At 41.2% G+C, this 15,878-nt stretch overlaps 1 protein-coding gene across 1 annotated transcript; it reads right to left on the reverse strand.

Annotated features, from left to right (window-relative positions):
• Positions 1 to 3,361: 3,361 nt before the first annotated feature.
• LOC119884936 (scavenger receptor cysteine-rich type 1 protein M130-like) lies at positions 3,362 to 11,860 on the reverse strand. Its single transcript, XM_038695214.1, has 9 exons — positions 11,760 to 11,860; positions 11,384 to 11,416; positions 11,025 to 11,312; positions 8,303 to 8,614; positions 7,908 to 8,210; positions 6,558 to 6,863; positions 6,142 to 6,462; positions 5,577 to 5,906; positions 3,362 to 4,309 (listed from the first exon to the last, which is right to left on the reverse strand). The coding sequence occupies exons 1-9, from the start codon at positions 11,830 to 11,832 to the stop codon at positions 4,269 to 4,271; spliced, it is 2,007 nt and encodes a 668-aa protein (XP_038551142.1). The 5' UTR covers positions 11,833 to 11,860; the 3' UTR covers positions 3,362 to 4,268.
• Positions 11,861 to 15,878: the final 4,018 nt, after the last annotated feature.

Raw genomic sequence — 15,878 nt, forward strand, 5'->3', positions numbered from 1 at the left:
TGTGACATAAACTTACTCAAAGACAGTTTTGGTTTTTCATCCTTATTTTATAAGGACCCTAAACAGGGGAGATAGCAGAGTTAGCAGCGACCAAGGACAACAGAGCTGAGAGAAATTTAGGCAAAAAAGAAATGATTCAGCTACACTGCAAGAGACATATTGTTGTTTTAAACTGTTTTAGCTCAGTAAAATCTACAATTTAGATGTATAATTATTATACATTAGTATATTCACTTCTAAAATATTTCACTGCTTTCACTACTCTTATGTCTGAATCCACCTTGGAGATGCTTCAGCCCCATCACCTAGCCAGTCTTCAGTACTGGAACCACCAAGAACATACTCATCAATCTCAGTGTTCTCTCGTCCCAGCCTCTGGTTTTTACTGGCCTGGAAAGACATGACAGCAAATATATTTTGTTATTGCTCAAATACCTGTTCTCTTCTAATTAAATAGATCATGCTAAATACTCAATTTAACCCAGTCCTCTCCTGAATAAATATGTGAACAGGACCTTAGAGTTGAAGCAGAGGGCAGTGACAACGTCTTGCTTATGATCTTTATGATCTCTTTTCTGTGGAAGAAAATGAACAATTACTTTGGCAGAATTATGAATTTTAGCATGCATGTCTTTGATGGTGGGAGGAAACTGGAGCACCCGGGGGAAACCCACCCAAACAAAAGAAAGGCTCCACAAAGAAAGGCCTGGGCTAACCGAGGTCTCAGTCCAGGACCTTATTGCTGTGAGAGAGGCGTGGTCTCAAGATTAAACAATGAATTCAGAAGAACGCTGCTCCAATGTGTTGTGTGACAGCTGAGCAGTCCATGTGGGTGTGCAGCTTGACCATCCTACTCTGTTCACCCAGCCACTCTACAAGGTACAGGCTCTTTTTCATTATACAGGACAAGGCTGCATAACAAAACAAAATTTGTAGTTCCTTCAATCTTAATTTTCTGAAAGCTGAATCCTCAAATTTATAAATTTATGGATTTAAGAGCTTATTTTGAAATCAACACGGACCACAGGATATATTTTGCCTTTCTGTTTTGCAGCTTCCTGGAGTTAGGTAGGCTCTCCAGCTGTATTCGCCTACAGGAAAACGGTGTTACAGGACGCTCGGCCATGAAAGCAGGTCCCCATAGGCTGTTAACAGTGACTGATGAGGTCTTATGTAACCTGGCTATTAACAGTTTCTTACAGCAGGCTGTTGGTCCTTGGTCCAGTAACAGATGTGTGCTAGTAGCTCTTATACTCAAAACATGTATCCACCATTATAAAAATCTTTCCTAAAATAGACAGCAATTTCCCTACTGGAGTGCAAAAAGAGCTTTTTTTTCTTGCTCATAGTAAAATCTTTCAAGGGAATTGGAGGGACTTTCCAATATGCTTTTCTGGTGTTTTTGCAGAGGTTATTATTTCATGCAGATGGCCTTTTTGGACTGTAACGTTACTTACTGCGGTCAAACTGATATAAAGTGTGGCAATGATCACATTTACAATATTCAGTCCCGCTCACTAACCATTTCCAATACATTTAGCTGTGCTCACATTACTGAGCCTCCTGTGAAAGATAACGTTACACAAACAGTTATTAAAAAGGCGAGCTAACACTGACAAATTACGTTGGCTAAATTCATTAAATGTAACATGTCTGTGAAGGTTCTCAGTCATCCAAACAAGGTTAAGTGTGACCATCGTTGGCATCTTCACCTGAGGCCAAGAGGTAACGTTTGTTAAGTTTCCTGATGAAAAGACAGCATTGTAAGTGGGGGATAAGTGTTGGCGAAGACCCCCAGAAGCCCTCGCTTAACAGCGAAGGGGGTCTACGACACCACTTATTCCCCACTTACAATGCTGTCCTTTCATCACTGTCCTCGGGCGCAAGTTTTAAAAGCTCAGGAGTGTTCAAAAGAGTTTCTGCTTTCATCACAGAATTCTTCGAGGGGTGGGCAGAGGGGGTGGAGGTCGGGTTTTGCCCATTCTTGTTAAGATTCTCTCTGTTTAAGGGAAATTTAACTGTAAGTATGCATAAATGCTTATTATATATGATTATAATAATATGTTATAATAATAATAATAGAATGGCAGTTAAACAATCATATCAGTAATTAATAAAGAACAGAAATATATTTCACGTCATCAAAACATTTCTGAAGCTCAACCTTCCTACATATAATTATGTCCTGAAACATAATTCCTAATGATAAAACAAGATAACAAGAAAAGCTAATGAAAAAGGGCCATGCTAACACAGTTAGTTAATTCAATCATTTTAACAGTAAGAAAAACGGATTTTGGCTAACAATATCAAGGATACATTCTGCACATGATTATTAGAATGTTTATTCCGTTTACATTGTGATTGCAATAGTATGACAATGTTGGTTATAAGGATCTACTTTCAGTCCTCTGTCTCAGGAAAGAGTATCAGACTTTATGTCCTGTGTCTGTCGATTTTATCTCCGTTCACACACAGATGTTAAGTACAAAAGGTGGTAGACCTCCCTCTCCTTGAGTGATGTTAGATACCGAGTTATCCCTTTCCAGAAGGTACTGGTCCAGTTCTCTGTCTTAAGGGTCCGATCCTCCAGGCCTATGGGTATTACCCTAATAGGTATGACCGAGGACTGTTTAAGCTGGTGTCGGTGAGATTTGTTCCTTCTAACTAACTCATCTGGATGCCTATCCAGCTTACTCTGAAATGGCACCCAACTGAATAGCCCCAGAGCCAAATACCAACTCATCCTAGCTCGTTAACGACAGCTCTCTTCTTATTGATCGGTGCACTTGGTATGGTCGCTAGCATAGTACACTGAACAAAATTATAAACGCAACCCTTTTGGTTTTTTCCCCCCATTCATCATGAGCTGAACTCAAAGATCTAAGACTTTCTCTATGTACACAAAAGGCCTGTTTCTCTCAAATAGTGTTCACAAATCTGTCAAAATCTGTGTTAGTGAGCACTTCTCCTCTGCTGAGATAATCCATCCACATCAGAGGTGTGGCAGATCAAGATGCTGATCAGACAGCATGGGTATTGCACAGGTGTGCCTTAGGCTGGCCACAATAAAAGACCTTAGGCTGGCCACAATAAAAGACCACTTGAAAACGTGCAGTTTCACTGTACTGGTGGGGGTCCAGAAACCTTAGATCTTTGAGTTCAGCTCATAATGAATGGGGGCAAAAACAAAAGTGTTGCGTTTATAATTTTGTTCAGTATATATAGTGGCCAGGAGAATGGGCCCCAAGGATAAGTTAATTTCTTGGCTAGAGCAACCTATACGAACTTTAAAGATGTTAAACACACTTTACTTAATGAATTACTACCTTAGTGAAGAAATAAAGTCTACTACTTGTTCTTTAAATGCAGTGGTTATATTTTTTATTGCAAAATTAAGCAAAGGCAAGCATACAACTTGTACTGATTAAAATTGATTAAAATGATTAAAATTGAAAACCTGATTAAAAAAAGCTGAGCTTGAGTAATTTATGATGTCTTTTTTCAGAGAGAGAGGGAGGGGAAGAAGTTGTCCTGGCATGTAAATCCTCCCTCCACTGCGGAGCTGTAGAATCTTGTAGAAACTTGAGACTTTCTCCAAAGTGCCTCGGAAAGTCTTCAGTCCACGATGCAGTTGAACAAGAGAAACTTCAGAGTCCAATAATTCTTTGGATGGTTTGGACGTGGTTATCCTCTGCTGCTCTCCTTACTTTGACTATATTAATTCTTTGACCATGAAATTATCATTTTAATGTATTCATGTTCAGTATCAATGAGATGCTGATTTTCAGTCATCATCATATCATGTTCAATCAAACTCTCTTTTAATCATTATTCATTATATTGCATGTAGCATTGTTAAGCTCTGTGTTTTGCAGATGGAAGTATGTTACACTTCCCTTTTCCTCACTGTTGTTACTAAAGGGAGAATGGCTGCAGCTTTCTTCTATGCGACCTGATAGTAACAGCGTTGGGATCTCAGCTTACTTGACAGTATGTGAGAGCCCCCTTTGAGCAAACAGCTGAGTGTAATCCAGCTCATCCTTGATTTTTTTCACCATAGCAACTTTTTGGAGGTTTTGGAGACAGTTTGTTCTTCTGGACAGTGTAGAGACGGACACCATTATGGTGTTTGAATAATAAAGTGTGGTCTTTAGATCCACAGGGAACCAGCTTGGTGTGTTTGTGATTCCTTCACCTCCTTTGGTTGTGGGGCAAGGGGTATTATTGAATGAGGCTGTTCACTACAACCACCAAAGTGATGGAGCTCAGTGTTGTCCTCTCATCTTGGCATTTGTCCTCTGGTGGCCTACAGAGAGATGGCAAAAAATGGCTTTAAGGGCGACTCCACTAGTTGCAAAAAGAAGTCTGATTACATTGCACTCAGTGACAAAATTCTTCTACTTCTCACTTGATTTATTACCTCAGTAAACATTTTCCTAGTGAGTTTCTGGTTTCAGTCGCTAGTTTCAAGTCTTCTTCAATACAGTATGATGTTCATTTAGTGAAATATGGTCCCATTTAGAGTAAAATAGATAATTAAGCAGTGGATGAACAAGTCGCTAGCATGCTGACCTGTAAAGAGTAGGGGGTTAATTTCTTCCGGTTGTTTTGAGCAAAAATTAAGCATCACAATTAATATCACAGACATAAATTGTGGATGCACCATGCTAACCAAGCTAGCTAGCGCCACCCTCTCGCCCGAATATGGTCATTAATGGTTCCAAAAACCCTGAAACAGATTTACAATCATTACATCAGTTCATATAAGAGCAGGTGTGCAGCAGTTTGCTTTTGAAGATTAATTTGTTCGGTTTTAAAAAAAAAAATCTGCATGCTTTGTATTTTCAACTGAGAGGAAAAATATTTAGAAATCACAAGTCCTAATTTGATTCATCTGATTTGACTGGCTGTATAAGATATGTATATCTCCAAAGGAGAACACAGGACATTTTATTCACGGGCAACAGAAGAGGAGAGGCCACATGTGAAAAGTGTCTTTGAGCTCTGAGTCTAAGTCTAAATTCTGAGATAGACTCAGAGCTCAAATACATTTTTCACATGTGGCCCTAATACTCATCTGTATAGAGCAAATAGCGAAAAAAAAGCAAGTTCATTTCAGTTGGAATTGATGCTATAAATCTTGTTTTTGCTGACTTTTAGCGTTTGAGTTCCTCACAAAGTTGCTCTCCTTATCCTCTGTCTTGTGTGTCATGGACAAAAAATTAAAACATCGTTAGACTGCTGGTTTTCTGGATGGAAGTGAAGACTTGGTGTCTCATTATCACTGAATATATTTTCATGCAGTCAAATAATTGTATAATAATTGTTCTGTATTGTATGTTCTCAAATAAGCAGATAATCTATAAACCAAAACTAAATTGTGTTGTATTGTCCTGTTGAGAATGCACTCAACTTATCTGCACTCCGGCAATCAAACTTTTATGAACTTTATACGTAGTTACTGTTTCCATGTCCCTTATCCATTAGATTAGTCTGTAAGATAAATACAGTAGTACTTTCTAGCCTTTCAGTGTCACATTTCCCTATTGGGCCCAGATTGTCTAAGAAGTTACCTGAGACAGTGAGATGGAGTGGCTGGCTCTCAGAAGAAAAGTTATGGGAGAAAACATAGATGTGATAAACACAGCTGTAGTTCCCTTGGTGGGTGTGGTCTGCAGCAGAGAACAGGAAATGGGCAGTGTGATTGACAGCTGGCAGGGTGTAGTTCTGTGTTGTGTTGGAGTTGGTGAAGATAAGCTGGAAGGAGCCTCCTGGATACTGTGGCAGGATGGAGCAGCTGATGGTGAAGTTGGAGCCCATGAGCACCTGAAGCCCCTGCTGCTTGGCCTCAGAATCCCCGTCAGTGTAGGCAGAGAAGGAGATGTTTGGCTGAGCCAGAATATCTGTGAACACGGTGGGAGATGAAACATTTAGTCTGCATTTTAAGAAAAATAAAATTCCTCATCTTCATTTGTTTTGTCAAAGCGAACACTGAACACAGTATGATGACAAGATTTGTTTATTAGCAGGAGATATTGATAATGGATAAATTGAAATCTTATTCAGATGACTTAGTTTAAAAATGAACAGGCAGGTAAGAGATTATAAGGATTCCTGTGTTTTCATTGATGCCGTTACCTGAGCAGGTGACTTCCAGGCTTAGAACCCTTCTATTAGAACCATACCCGAGCGATAATAAATCACATTCTCTGATTGCAGACTCAGACGAACCACAGGAAGGTGCAATTATCCATGGTTCTCGTTTGTATAATTCATCACTTATAACTCTTTCTGCTGAAAGAGCAGAGCCACAGTCCAGCTGCCTACAAACTAAAGCTGCGGACAACAGGTTCCAGTTAAGGAAGTACTCAGCTACTGGTCTCCACTCTCCCTTCCGTTTCATCTCAAGTCTACCGACACAGCGGCTGGCTCCTCCAACCAACCGGACGTCATCAGGCTCTGAACAGATACAAGAGAGTAATTAGTTAAAGAAGTAAAGTAACTTGCATTACAACAGAGATTACACCAAATCAAAGCAGCAGATCTTCTCCTACCTGAACATGTGAGTTCAACAGATTTGCCAGATGAGCAGGTGTCTCTAGCTGAGCCTGAGCTTCCACAGTCCCGGAGAGCAGACTCATGGCCTCCACACTGGAACTCTTTTGACCACACTGGGGGCTCCATTTCTCCATACAGCGCCCCCTGGAGGACTGAAGGAGCCCCACAGCCAAGCTCCCTGCAGACCACCTCTGCATCCTGCAGGTCAAAGTCATCTTCACACATTGAGGACCACGACTGGTTAGACTTCACCTCCAGTCTGCCGGAACATGGACTAGTCCTATTAACCAGCCTGACAGGTCCTGAAGAGGACGACAGGGAGAGAGAGTAAAACATGCAGACAGAGAGTTTGAATTTAGAGCAACACAAAATAAATGACAACAGCTACAAAAATTCTTTGGATGTGTAGCATGTAAGGAAAATGTCAACATAGAACTTTTAGAACTTGTGTTACTGCATTGAAGAAGGCTGTAGGGGAATTTCTTGACAGGTACAGGGGGGTACATGTGCAGGGCTGGGTTGCTGGGATGTTCTTAACATTCATATGTAGCTGCACAATCAGTACAAGCAGAGTCAGGGTCTAGCACAGGGGAGCTGAGCCAGGGATAGGCCTACTCAGAGCTGAAGATGAGGAATTAGATTTTTATGCATACACACTGCTCTATTTTATGGGACTGTATTGTAATTTTTGATTATATTTAACTATTTTAGATTTCTGACGGACTCAGGCTTGGCTAAGTGGTCTTGTTCAGTGCAGCGGTGCCTTGTGCTTATACAAACTTAAGAGGCGGGTGTCACAAAAGTTTCTTGAAGGTCTTTATCATAATGAAACTGACTATATACAAGTCATTTTTCACCACGCCCCGCTCCCCACACTCGCTCGCATAAAAGGCTCTCCATCTCAAAGTCCCGGGCTGAATTTCAGTCCCAGTACATCCCTGTCTTTTACCTATTCTTTCCAGCTACAGGCCAGTTCTGATTTTACATAGAACTACAGTTTCTCTCCTAGTAAGTTAATATACAGCCTATTATGATCTAAATATCAACATATAATGCTGTAAATAAAAATGTGAAAAGAATGAAGCTTTCAATAACTCTTTTTTAAAGATGGCGTCAGTGTGCATTTGTGGCCGCCTTTTCATTTTCTATGCATTTATGCCTTGCTGCGTGGGCCTGTAACAATGTGGCACACAGGTGGAATGCAAAACTGAGCTTAACAGAACTTATTCTTGATCTACTTTAGGTTGGATGGTACCTCATTTGGATTTTTACTTTACAAAACCGTCACCAAATAAAGAAAAGACTAAGAAAGATTATTGTTATAGTTGAGGTATTTCTGGAGTTACCTGAGCACTTGATCTCCAGGTTGGAAAGTGAAGTGTCAAGCTTTGTAAATAAACATTCTCTAACTGCAGATTCGGACTGAAGACAAGTTGATCCAATCCTCCATATTGTTCTGTACTGGCTAATCGTTCTCTTCCCTGTAGAAACAGCAGAGCCGCAGTCCAGTTGTTCACACACAACATCTGCTGTCTTTAGATTCCAGCCAGACGTTTGGTCGTCCACCTTTTCCCACTCTTCCTGTTGTTTCACCTCCAGTTCACCAGCACAGCGAGTGGATCCTCCCACCAACCGGACATTATCGGGCTCTGGGCAGACGAGAGTAATTATTAAAAATAGATGAAGTCACATTTATTAAATAGAAAATCAGTCCAAAACAAAGCTGCAGCTCCTCTCCTACCTGAGCAGGTGAGTTCAACAGCTTTGCCAGATGAGCAGGTGTCTCTAGCTGAGCCTGAGCTGTCAATCTGACAATCCAGGAGAGCAGACTCATGGCCTTCACACTGGAACTCTTTGGTCCTCATGGGCCCCTCTACTCCTGCATAGAGCGCCCCCTGGAGGACTGAAGGAGCCCCACAGCCAAGCTCCCTACAGACCACCTCTGCATTCTGCTGGTTAAAGTCATCTTCACACACTGAGGACCACAACTGGTTAGACTTCACCTCCAGTCTGCCTGAACACAGACTAGTCCCATTAACCAGCCTGACAGAGTCTGAAGAGGAAGAGAGCGAGAGACACAGAAAGACAGACTAGAGTTTATAGGGCATGGCAAAATAAAACATTACAATATAATGAAGTGGTCCTACAGTGTATGCCAGTCATAATACCAGTCAGTCCTTGATTGTCTGTGCATGTTTTTGAGAACTGTTCCTGAGCTTTCCTGCACTTTGTCCCAGAAAGGTTTATACACTCACCTAAAGGATTATTAGGAACACCATACTAATACTGTGTTTGACCGCCTTTTGCCTTCAGAACTGCCTTAATTCTACGTGGCATTGATTCAACAAGGTGCTGAAAGCATTCTTTAGAAATGTTGGCCCATATTGATGGATAGCATCTTGCAGTTGATGGAGATTTGTGGGATGCACATCCAGGGCACGAAGCTCCCGTTCCACCACATCCCAAAGATGCTCTATTGGGTTGAGATCTGGTGACTGTGGGGGCCATTTTAGTACAGTGAACTCATTGTCATGTTCAAGAAACCAATTTGAAATGATTGGAGCTTTGTGACATGGTGCATTATCCTGCTGGAAGTAGCCATCAGAGGATGGGTACATGGTGGCCATAAAGGGATGGACATGGTCAGAAACAATGCTCAGGTAGGCCGTGGCATTTAAACCATGCCCAATTGGCACTAAGGGGCCTAAAGTGTGCCAAGAAAACATCCCCCACACCATTACACCACCACCAGCAGCCTGCACAGTGGTAACAAGGCATGATGGATCCATGTTCTCATTCTGTTTACGCCAAATTCTGACTCTACCATCTGAATGTCTCAACAGAAATCGAGACTCATCAGACCAGGCAACATTTTTCCAGTCTTCAACTGTCCAATTTTGGTGAGCTCTTGCAGATTGTAGCCTCTTTTTCCTATTTGTAGTGGAGATGAGTGGTACCCGGTGGGGTCTTCTGCTGTTGTAGCCCATCCGCCTCAAGGTTGTGCGTGTTGTGGCTTCATAAATGCTTTGCCGCATACCTCGGTTGTAACGAGTTGTTATTTCAGTCAAAGTTGCTCTTCTATCAGCTTGAATCGGTCGGCCCATTCTCCTCTGACCTCTAGCATCAACGAGGCATTTTCGCCCACAGGACTGCCGCATACTGGATGTTTTTCCCTTTTCACACCGTTCTTTGTAAACCCTAGAAATGGTTGTGCGTGAAAATCCCAGTAACTGAGCAGATTGTGAAATACTCAGATAAATACTCACTCCTTTAGGTGAGTGTATTTTACAATTTTGTAAAAATGTGCTTAAACTTTTTCGGAGTAGAGTGATGCCGGCAGCTAAAGGGCCAGCCGGCCAGTCAGCTTACAGACCACTGCAGCCAACGCTGCTGCAACAAAGGCAGAGGAAACCACAGCTATAAGACTGTCACAAAGCTATTCTGTCTTTACATTCTGAGTAAAGTTGAAATTCTAACTTAAATCAAGAGACAGCTGTGTGAGTTATGGGTGTGTGTCACAATGAACATTGTCTTGCGGATGTTACGTGCGGCATTGCTACATCCAGCTACATTCGGGGGGGGTTTCTGCAATGGCAAACAGAGGACGGCGGGCTAAAAGCGAGTCAACTCTGTCAACTCTAAAGACTTAATATTTTACCTCAAACTGAGTGCTTGCAGTGATGTCGATCAGTGTCTGAAACTCCCTCTTCCCACGCCTTTCCAACGTCACAATTTGGAGGGATACATCTGACAATTTTTGTAACTTGTTCCAATTTAACTTGGAATAGTAAAGCTGTAACTAACAATGACGCATGGATGGCAAGGTGTACAGAGGTGAGAAAGAAGGCAAGATTTAACGTTTCTCTCAAGATCTCTTTGGTCTTATTCCCATTTGTAAGACTCATCTTGTCCCACCCAGCTTTTCACAGTTCTGGAAAAGCTGGGTGGGACATGTTAGGAGACATAACAGTTAGGAGTCCCTTTAGTGGCAGATCAACACTGTAAATTTTAAACATACCAGTCTTAATATAGGTGTAACCATTTCATTTGATAGACTTCACAATATAGAGCAGAGGTACATCTTTCCTGAGGAATCTATAATAACAATTAAATAAACAATAATAATTTTCTTTTTTCTTGTTGACACATCAGACAGCAAATTCAAATCAATATCAGTTAGTGGATATCGCAACCCAATAGTATTACAGAGATGACCAAGATGTAAAACATGTACTATAGTAAATATACTAGGGTGCCCAGAAATTACACAATAAACAAAAATCTGCATAAAATAACATCCTAAAATAACATCTTTGTTAATGTTAATTTATATAATTTAATGTAAATTTATTTTAATAACTTTGCAAATGACACTAAATCCAGTTAGCGGTTAAATGGAATCCTATCATTCTCTGAGCTTTCTGGGAGTTGTGTCTTTGTTTTTTGGCTACGGATGGCGTTACCTGAGCAGGTGATCTCCAAACTGGTAAGAAGATGTGAGGACCTTTTTGTCAAACATTTCCTCGGTCTAGATTTTAAATTAATACAGGAAGGATTGATTCTCCATGAAGGTTTTTGAAAACTTGAGGAAGCCCGAACCACAGAACCACAGTCCAGATGTCTACAAACTTCATCTGCTAACTTCAGGTCCCAGCCACGGTCATCCTCCTGTCTCCAAGCTCCCTGGCGTTTCACCTGCAGCAAACCAGAACAGCGGCTGGATCCTCCCACCAAGCGGATATCATCAGTCTCTGAACACAGGTAAGAGTTTCATTAGTGAAATAATCTCTTGTGTAAATATATTTCTACTTTCTCTGTTTACCTTTAAAAGTGTGATCTTCCTCCCCCTGGAGACCTGGGGAGAGTCATGAAAAAATCTATTAAAATTTTTTTCTGCAAAAAGGGAAAACAAGGCAAATGATTGCATTCATGGTAATCAATAACCTAAGAACCACAGAACATTTAAATAAGATAAAACCAATCATATACATCTATGACACATTTATGTCTCATCACGGTTCTTTAGAAATGTCTGAGATCCAAGATCCCTTTCCCAGCCTGTCATTTCCCCAAATTTCTTTCTAACCTAGCTTGATTTTAATTTAAAATATTGGTTTAAATAAAGTTCATGCCAGTCAAACCAAACTCATTCTGTAGCAGCAGTCACTGAGGCTAAAAAGACTGTCCTGAAGTCCTACCTGAGCTCCAGAGCAACATGAACACCACCAGTACGTGCTCCATGTCCAGTTGTTGTGTTGTCCATATGAGCATTCTAGCTTCATTTACTTGCTTAATCTTATCTCTCTTCTGCCGGTCAGATGTGCAGTTTCCTCTTCATCTTTAAATTTCCTTATCAGAATTTGTGTGGTTTCTTGCTTAACATGACTGCCAACACTTTGGCATTTGTCAACAGAAAGCTAATTGATAACCAGACCTGTCGTCAGGGTTGATCAAAGGGCACAGATAACCCCGGCCCAAGGCCCAGGGGGTCCATGCAAAGGTCTATGGTTGACCCGTAAATCGGATCAAGGACAATACTTTACTTACAGTCTAATATGAATAAGGAAACCTTTTAGATGTATTTACATGATAAATAAATGTATTATTATCATTACAACATATTTCATACTTCATACGTCATCTGATAACACACCCCCCGCTGTTATTGTGAATGGTATGGTCGAAACATTTGGCCAGATGTGCAGAGCATGCATATGTAAAGAAAGTCACTGTAAACAAACACTGCAGCCTGTCAGGGGCCCAGAAAAAGAAAAGCCAAAACACAGTGAGGAAAATAAAATGATAGGGACGACAAATTTCTGGCCAAATACAGTGTTAAGAAGCACCATGTAGCCCATGTATGACAGGAGGAGGTGAGGAGCTAACAGTTAGGCAGACTAGCAAAGCTAAACTTGCTTAATACCTTTAACACCCGAGCTGCCAACTGTCTGGCATCGAGCGTTGGACTCAGGCAATTGACAATTTTCACACGCTCTTACGCTACACATCAATTTTCTCACGCAGTGAAAAACAAATGTGTAAAATGAATAACGAGTCGGGGCGAGTGAACTCCACCCAGCTGATGCGACATCGGCAAGATGCACTGTGAGTAACTAACTGAAAGAGGTTTTTTTTTTAAATAAACATCTAAAACTGAGGCACAGATGTCCTCTGTTTGGGACTGTGAGCTGCACTTTATCTGAGGTGCTGAAGTTAATGTGAGGGAATTTGTGACAAGATTTTTGTCTGGTCAAAAGCATGGCTACCGATACATTCAGTGTCAATGAACATTAAAACATGGGAAAATCAAAACAACGCTGAAATTAAATAAATAATATTGGTTCATGAAGTCACCTGTCTGTCATTAGAAAAACACAACAACTGTGGGTATGTAAGAGTGTATGACAATGGTTGCCGTTGATGTCATGTGAGCTGGTTGGAAAACACAGGAAAACGGTGTTACAGGAAAGTCGGTCGTGAAGCAGGTCACCTGAGGCTGTTAACAGTGACTGATGAGGTCTTATGCAACCTGTCTATTAACAGTTTCTTACAGCAGGCTGTTGGTCCTTCGTCCAGTAACAGATGTCTGCTAGTAGCTCTTATACTCTGTACACGTTTGGATAACTTTAACAAAACTTTGTTTGTTCAGGGTTTTTTTCTTTAACAAGACAAAAACATAATCAAAGGTTGCTCATAGTAAAATCCTAGTGATTTCCAGGGAATTTTAGGGACTTTCCAAGGTTTCCAAGGAAAGTATTTTTTCATGCAGGTGGCCTCTTTGGACTGACATTCTTACCACAAAAGGCTCCTTATCTCCTTTTGCTGGTGGTGTTTACTTATCTTCTGACCTCCATTTGTCCACATGCATGTGTACTACTCCTCCTTGGTGGGTGGTAATAACCTCTCTCCTACGCTCAGGCTTGATGCGGATCACTCTTGTAACACATACATCCCTGCACTCATGCCACAGATAATAATTTGGATTCGTGTCAAAGATAAAATTTGCACTCATGGTCACAATCCTCCCTCCTGCACCTGGATCCTTTTCTCCATGCATGTCAACAATTAATGCAATGGTCTTTGGTCCTAGGCCTTTTATATCTTGGAGTGTAGACTCATCACAATTATGGTCTTTGGTTAAAACAAAATCATTATACAGAGTGATTGATTTAAATCTTTGTATACATTTGCATATATAAGATTGGAGAAACAACTCATCATGCAGACTCATCGTGTATAACATAATGTATAATGATGATTCAAAAATTAGGATACCAAAAATACTCAACATATGTGTGAAAAGGTTGTGACCTCACATAAAAATTATCCACTTGCCAGGTTTCTCTGTTTCCTCTGACGGCCTGCAGGCCTATTCCTATGTGAAGACTCCGGGTCAGATTTTCCGGGAAATCCATTGGCTGTGATTGCATGCTGAAACCTTTCAACACATTAAACTGTTAAGATAATGCAACATAATGGTGCAGGAAAACAACAGTGGAAGGCTCATCCACTGTAGTACCTTACTTACTGCAGTCAAACTGATATAAAGTGTGGCAATAATCACATTTAGAATATTCATTCCCGCTCACTAACCATTTCTAATAAATGTAGTTGTGCTCACATTGCTGAGCCTCCTGTGAAAGATAACGTTACACAAACAGTTATTAAAAAGGCAAGCTAACACTGACATATTGCTAAATTCATTAAATGCAACGTTATCATGAAATGAGCATGGAGTAGTCAAGCTCATAAAAATATTAAGGTTGCAGTGGGAGTTTGCTGATTTCCAGCGTGTTGTGTGAAGCTTTTTCCTGGTGGTCAGAAGTGTGAGCATGCATACAAGCATACACCAGGTTGCAATTTAAAAAACCACACCACTAGTGGCCGCTGAAAACTACATATTGCCCCTTTAATATGAAGCGAGATTGACAAAAAACAAGAAATGGGGTTTTTTTCATATCAAAAATATACGCAACTATGGTGAGTAAAGAAACTTTAAACTAAAGTAAAACTTCAAAGGTAGTTAAAGAAATTTAAGTGTAGATTAAATTTCCTTTCTTGGAAAAAAAAACAAGTGTTTAACATATCTCAAAACAGGATGTCAAAGTTCAAAAGATTACCACTTCCCCAGGTCCTGCCTACACAAAGCTTAACCTGAGCTGTCGTCTGGGCCCTAGGCTACCTCCGAAGGGAACTCTCCACCCAGGATTCGCCCTGAAAAAATAAAGGAAGTCCAGTGTCCACGGGAAAGACTGCTGTGCAGCCTATCTGAACACAACTGAAAAGGATTTGCAGAGGACGAATAGGAGCAGTAGTAAGGGGGGTCGAAAGTAACACACAGGAAGGTTGAAGAACACAGGAAGGTTGAAAGTAACACACAGGAGGGTTGAAAGGAGGGTCGAAAGTAACACACAGGAGAGTTGAAAGGAGAGTCGAAAGTGACACACAGGAGGGTCGAAAGTAACACACAGGAGGGTTGAAAGGAAGGTCGAAAGTAACACACAGAAGGGTCGAAAGTAACACACAGGGGGTTGAAAGGAGGGTTGAAAGTAACGCACAGGAGGGTCGAAAGAAACACACAGGAGAGTTGAAAGGAGGGTCGAAATAACACACAGGAGGGTTGAAGGAAAGGGTCGAAAGTAACACACAGGAGGGTCGAAAGGAGGATTGAAAGTAATACACAGAGGGTGAAAGGAGGGTTGAAAGGAGGTCGAAAGTAATACACAGGAGGGTTGAAAGGAATACACAGGAGGGTTGAAAGAAACACTCAGAAAGGTTGAAAGGAGAGTCGAAAGTAACAGGAGGATGAAAGTAACACACAGGAGGGTTGAAAGTAACACACAGGAGGTCGAAAGTAACACACAGGAGGGTTGAAAGGAAGGTCGAAGTACACACAGAAGGGTTGAAAGGGATGATTGAAGTAACAAGGAGGGTTGAAAGTACACAAAGAAGGGTTGAAAGGAGGATTGACAGTAACACACAGGAGGGTAGAAAGGAGGGTTGAAAGTAATACACAGGAGGGTTGAAAGGAGGGTGAAAGTAACACACAGGAGGGTCGAAAGTAACACACAGGAGGGTTGAAAGGAGGATTGAAAGTAATACACAGGAGGTTGAAAGGAGGGTTGAAAGTAACACACAGGAGGGTTGAAAGGAAGGTCGAAAGTAACACACGAGGGTTGAAAGGAGGGTTAAAAGTAACACACAGGAGGGTTGAAAGGAGAGTTTGAAAGTAACACACAGGAGGGTAGAAAGGAAGGTCGAAAGTAACACACAGGAGGGTGAAAGGAGGGTTGAAAGTAACACACAGGAGGGTCGAA

Source organism: Micropterus salmoides, unplaced genomic scaffold, assembly GCF_014851395.1.
Source record: "Micropterus salmoides isolate LMB-PRFRI ecotype aquatic unplaced genomic scaffold, ASM1485139v1 Ms_hic_scaffold_3785, whole genome shotgun sequence".
Lineage (NCBI taxonomy): Eukaryota > Metazoa > Chordata > Actinopteri > Centrarchiformes > Centrarchidae > Micropterus > Micropterus salmoides.

Coding starts and splice junctions, on each gene's coding strand:
- LOC119884936 (XM_038695214.1), bottom strand. CDS start 11,832: ATGCTCATATGGACAACACAACAACTGGACATGGAGCACGTACTGGTG. Junction 11,313..11,383: donor GGAAGATCACACTTTTAAAG/GTAAACAGAGAA, acceptor ACCTGTGTTCAG/AGACTGATGATATCCGCTTG. Junction 5,907..6,141: donor CCTGGAAGTCACCTGCTCAG/GTAACGGCATCA, acceptor CCGTGTTCACAG/ATATTCTGGCTCAGCCAAAC.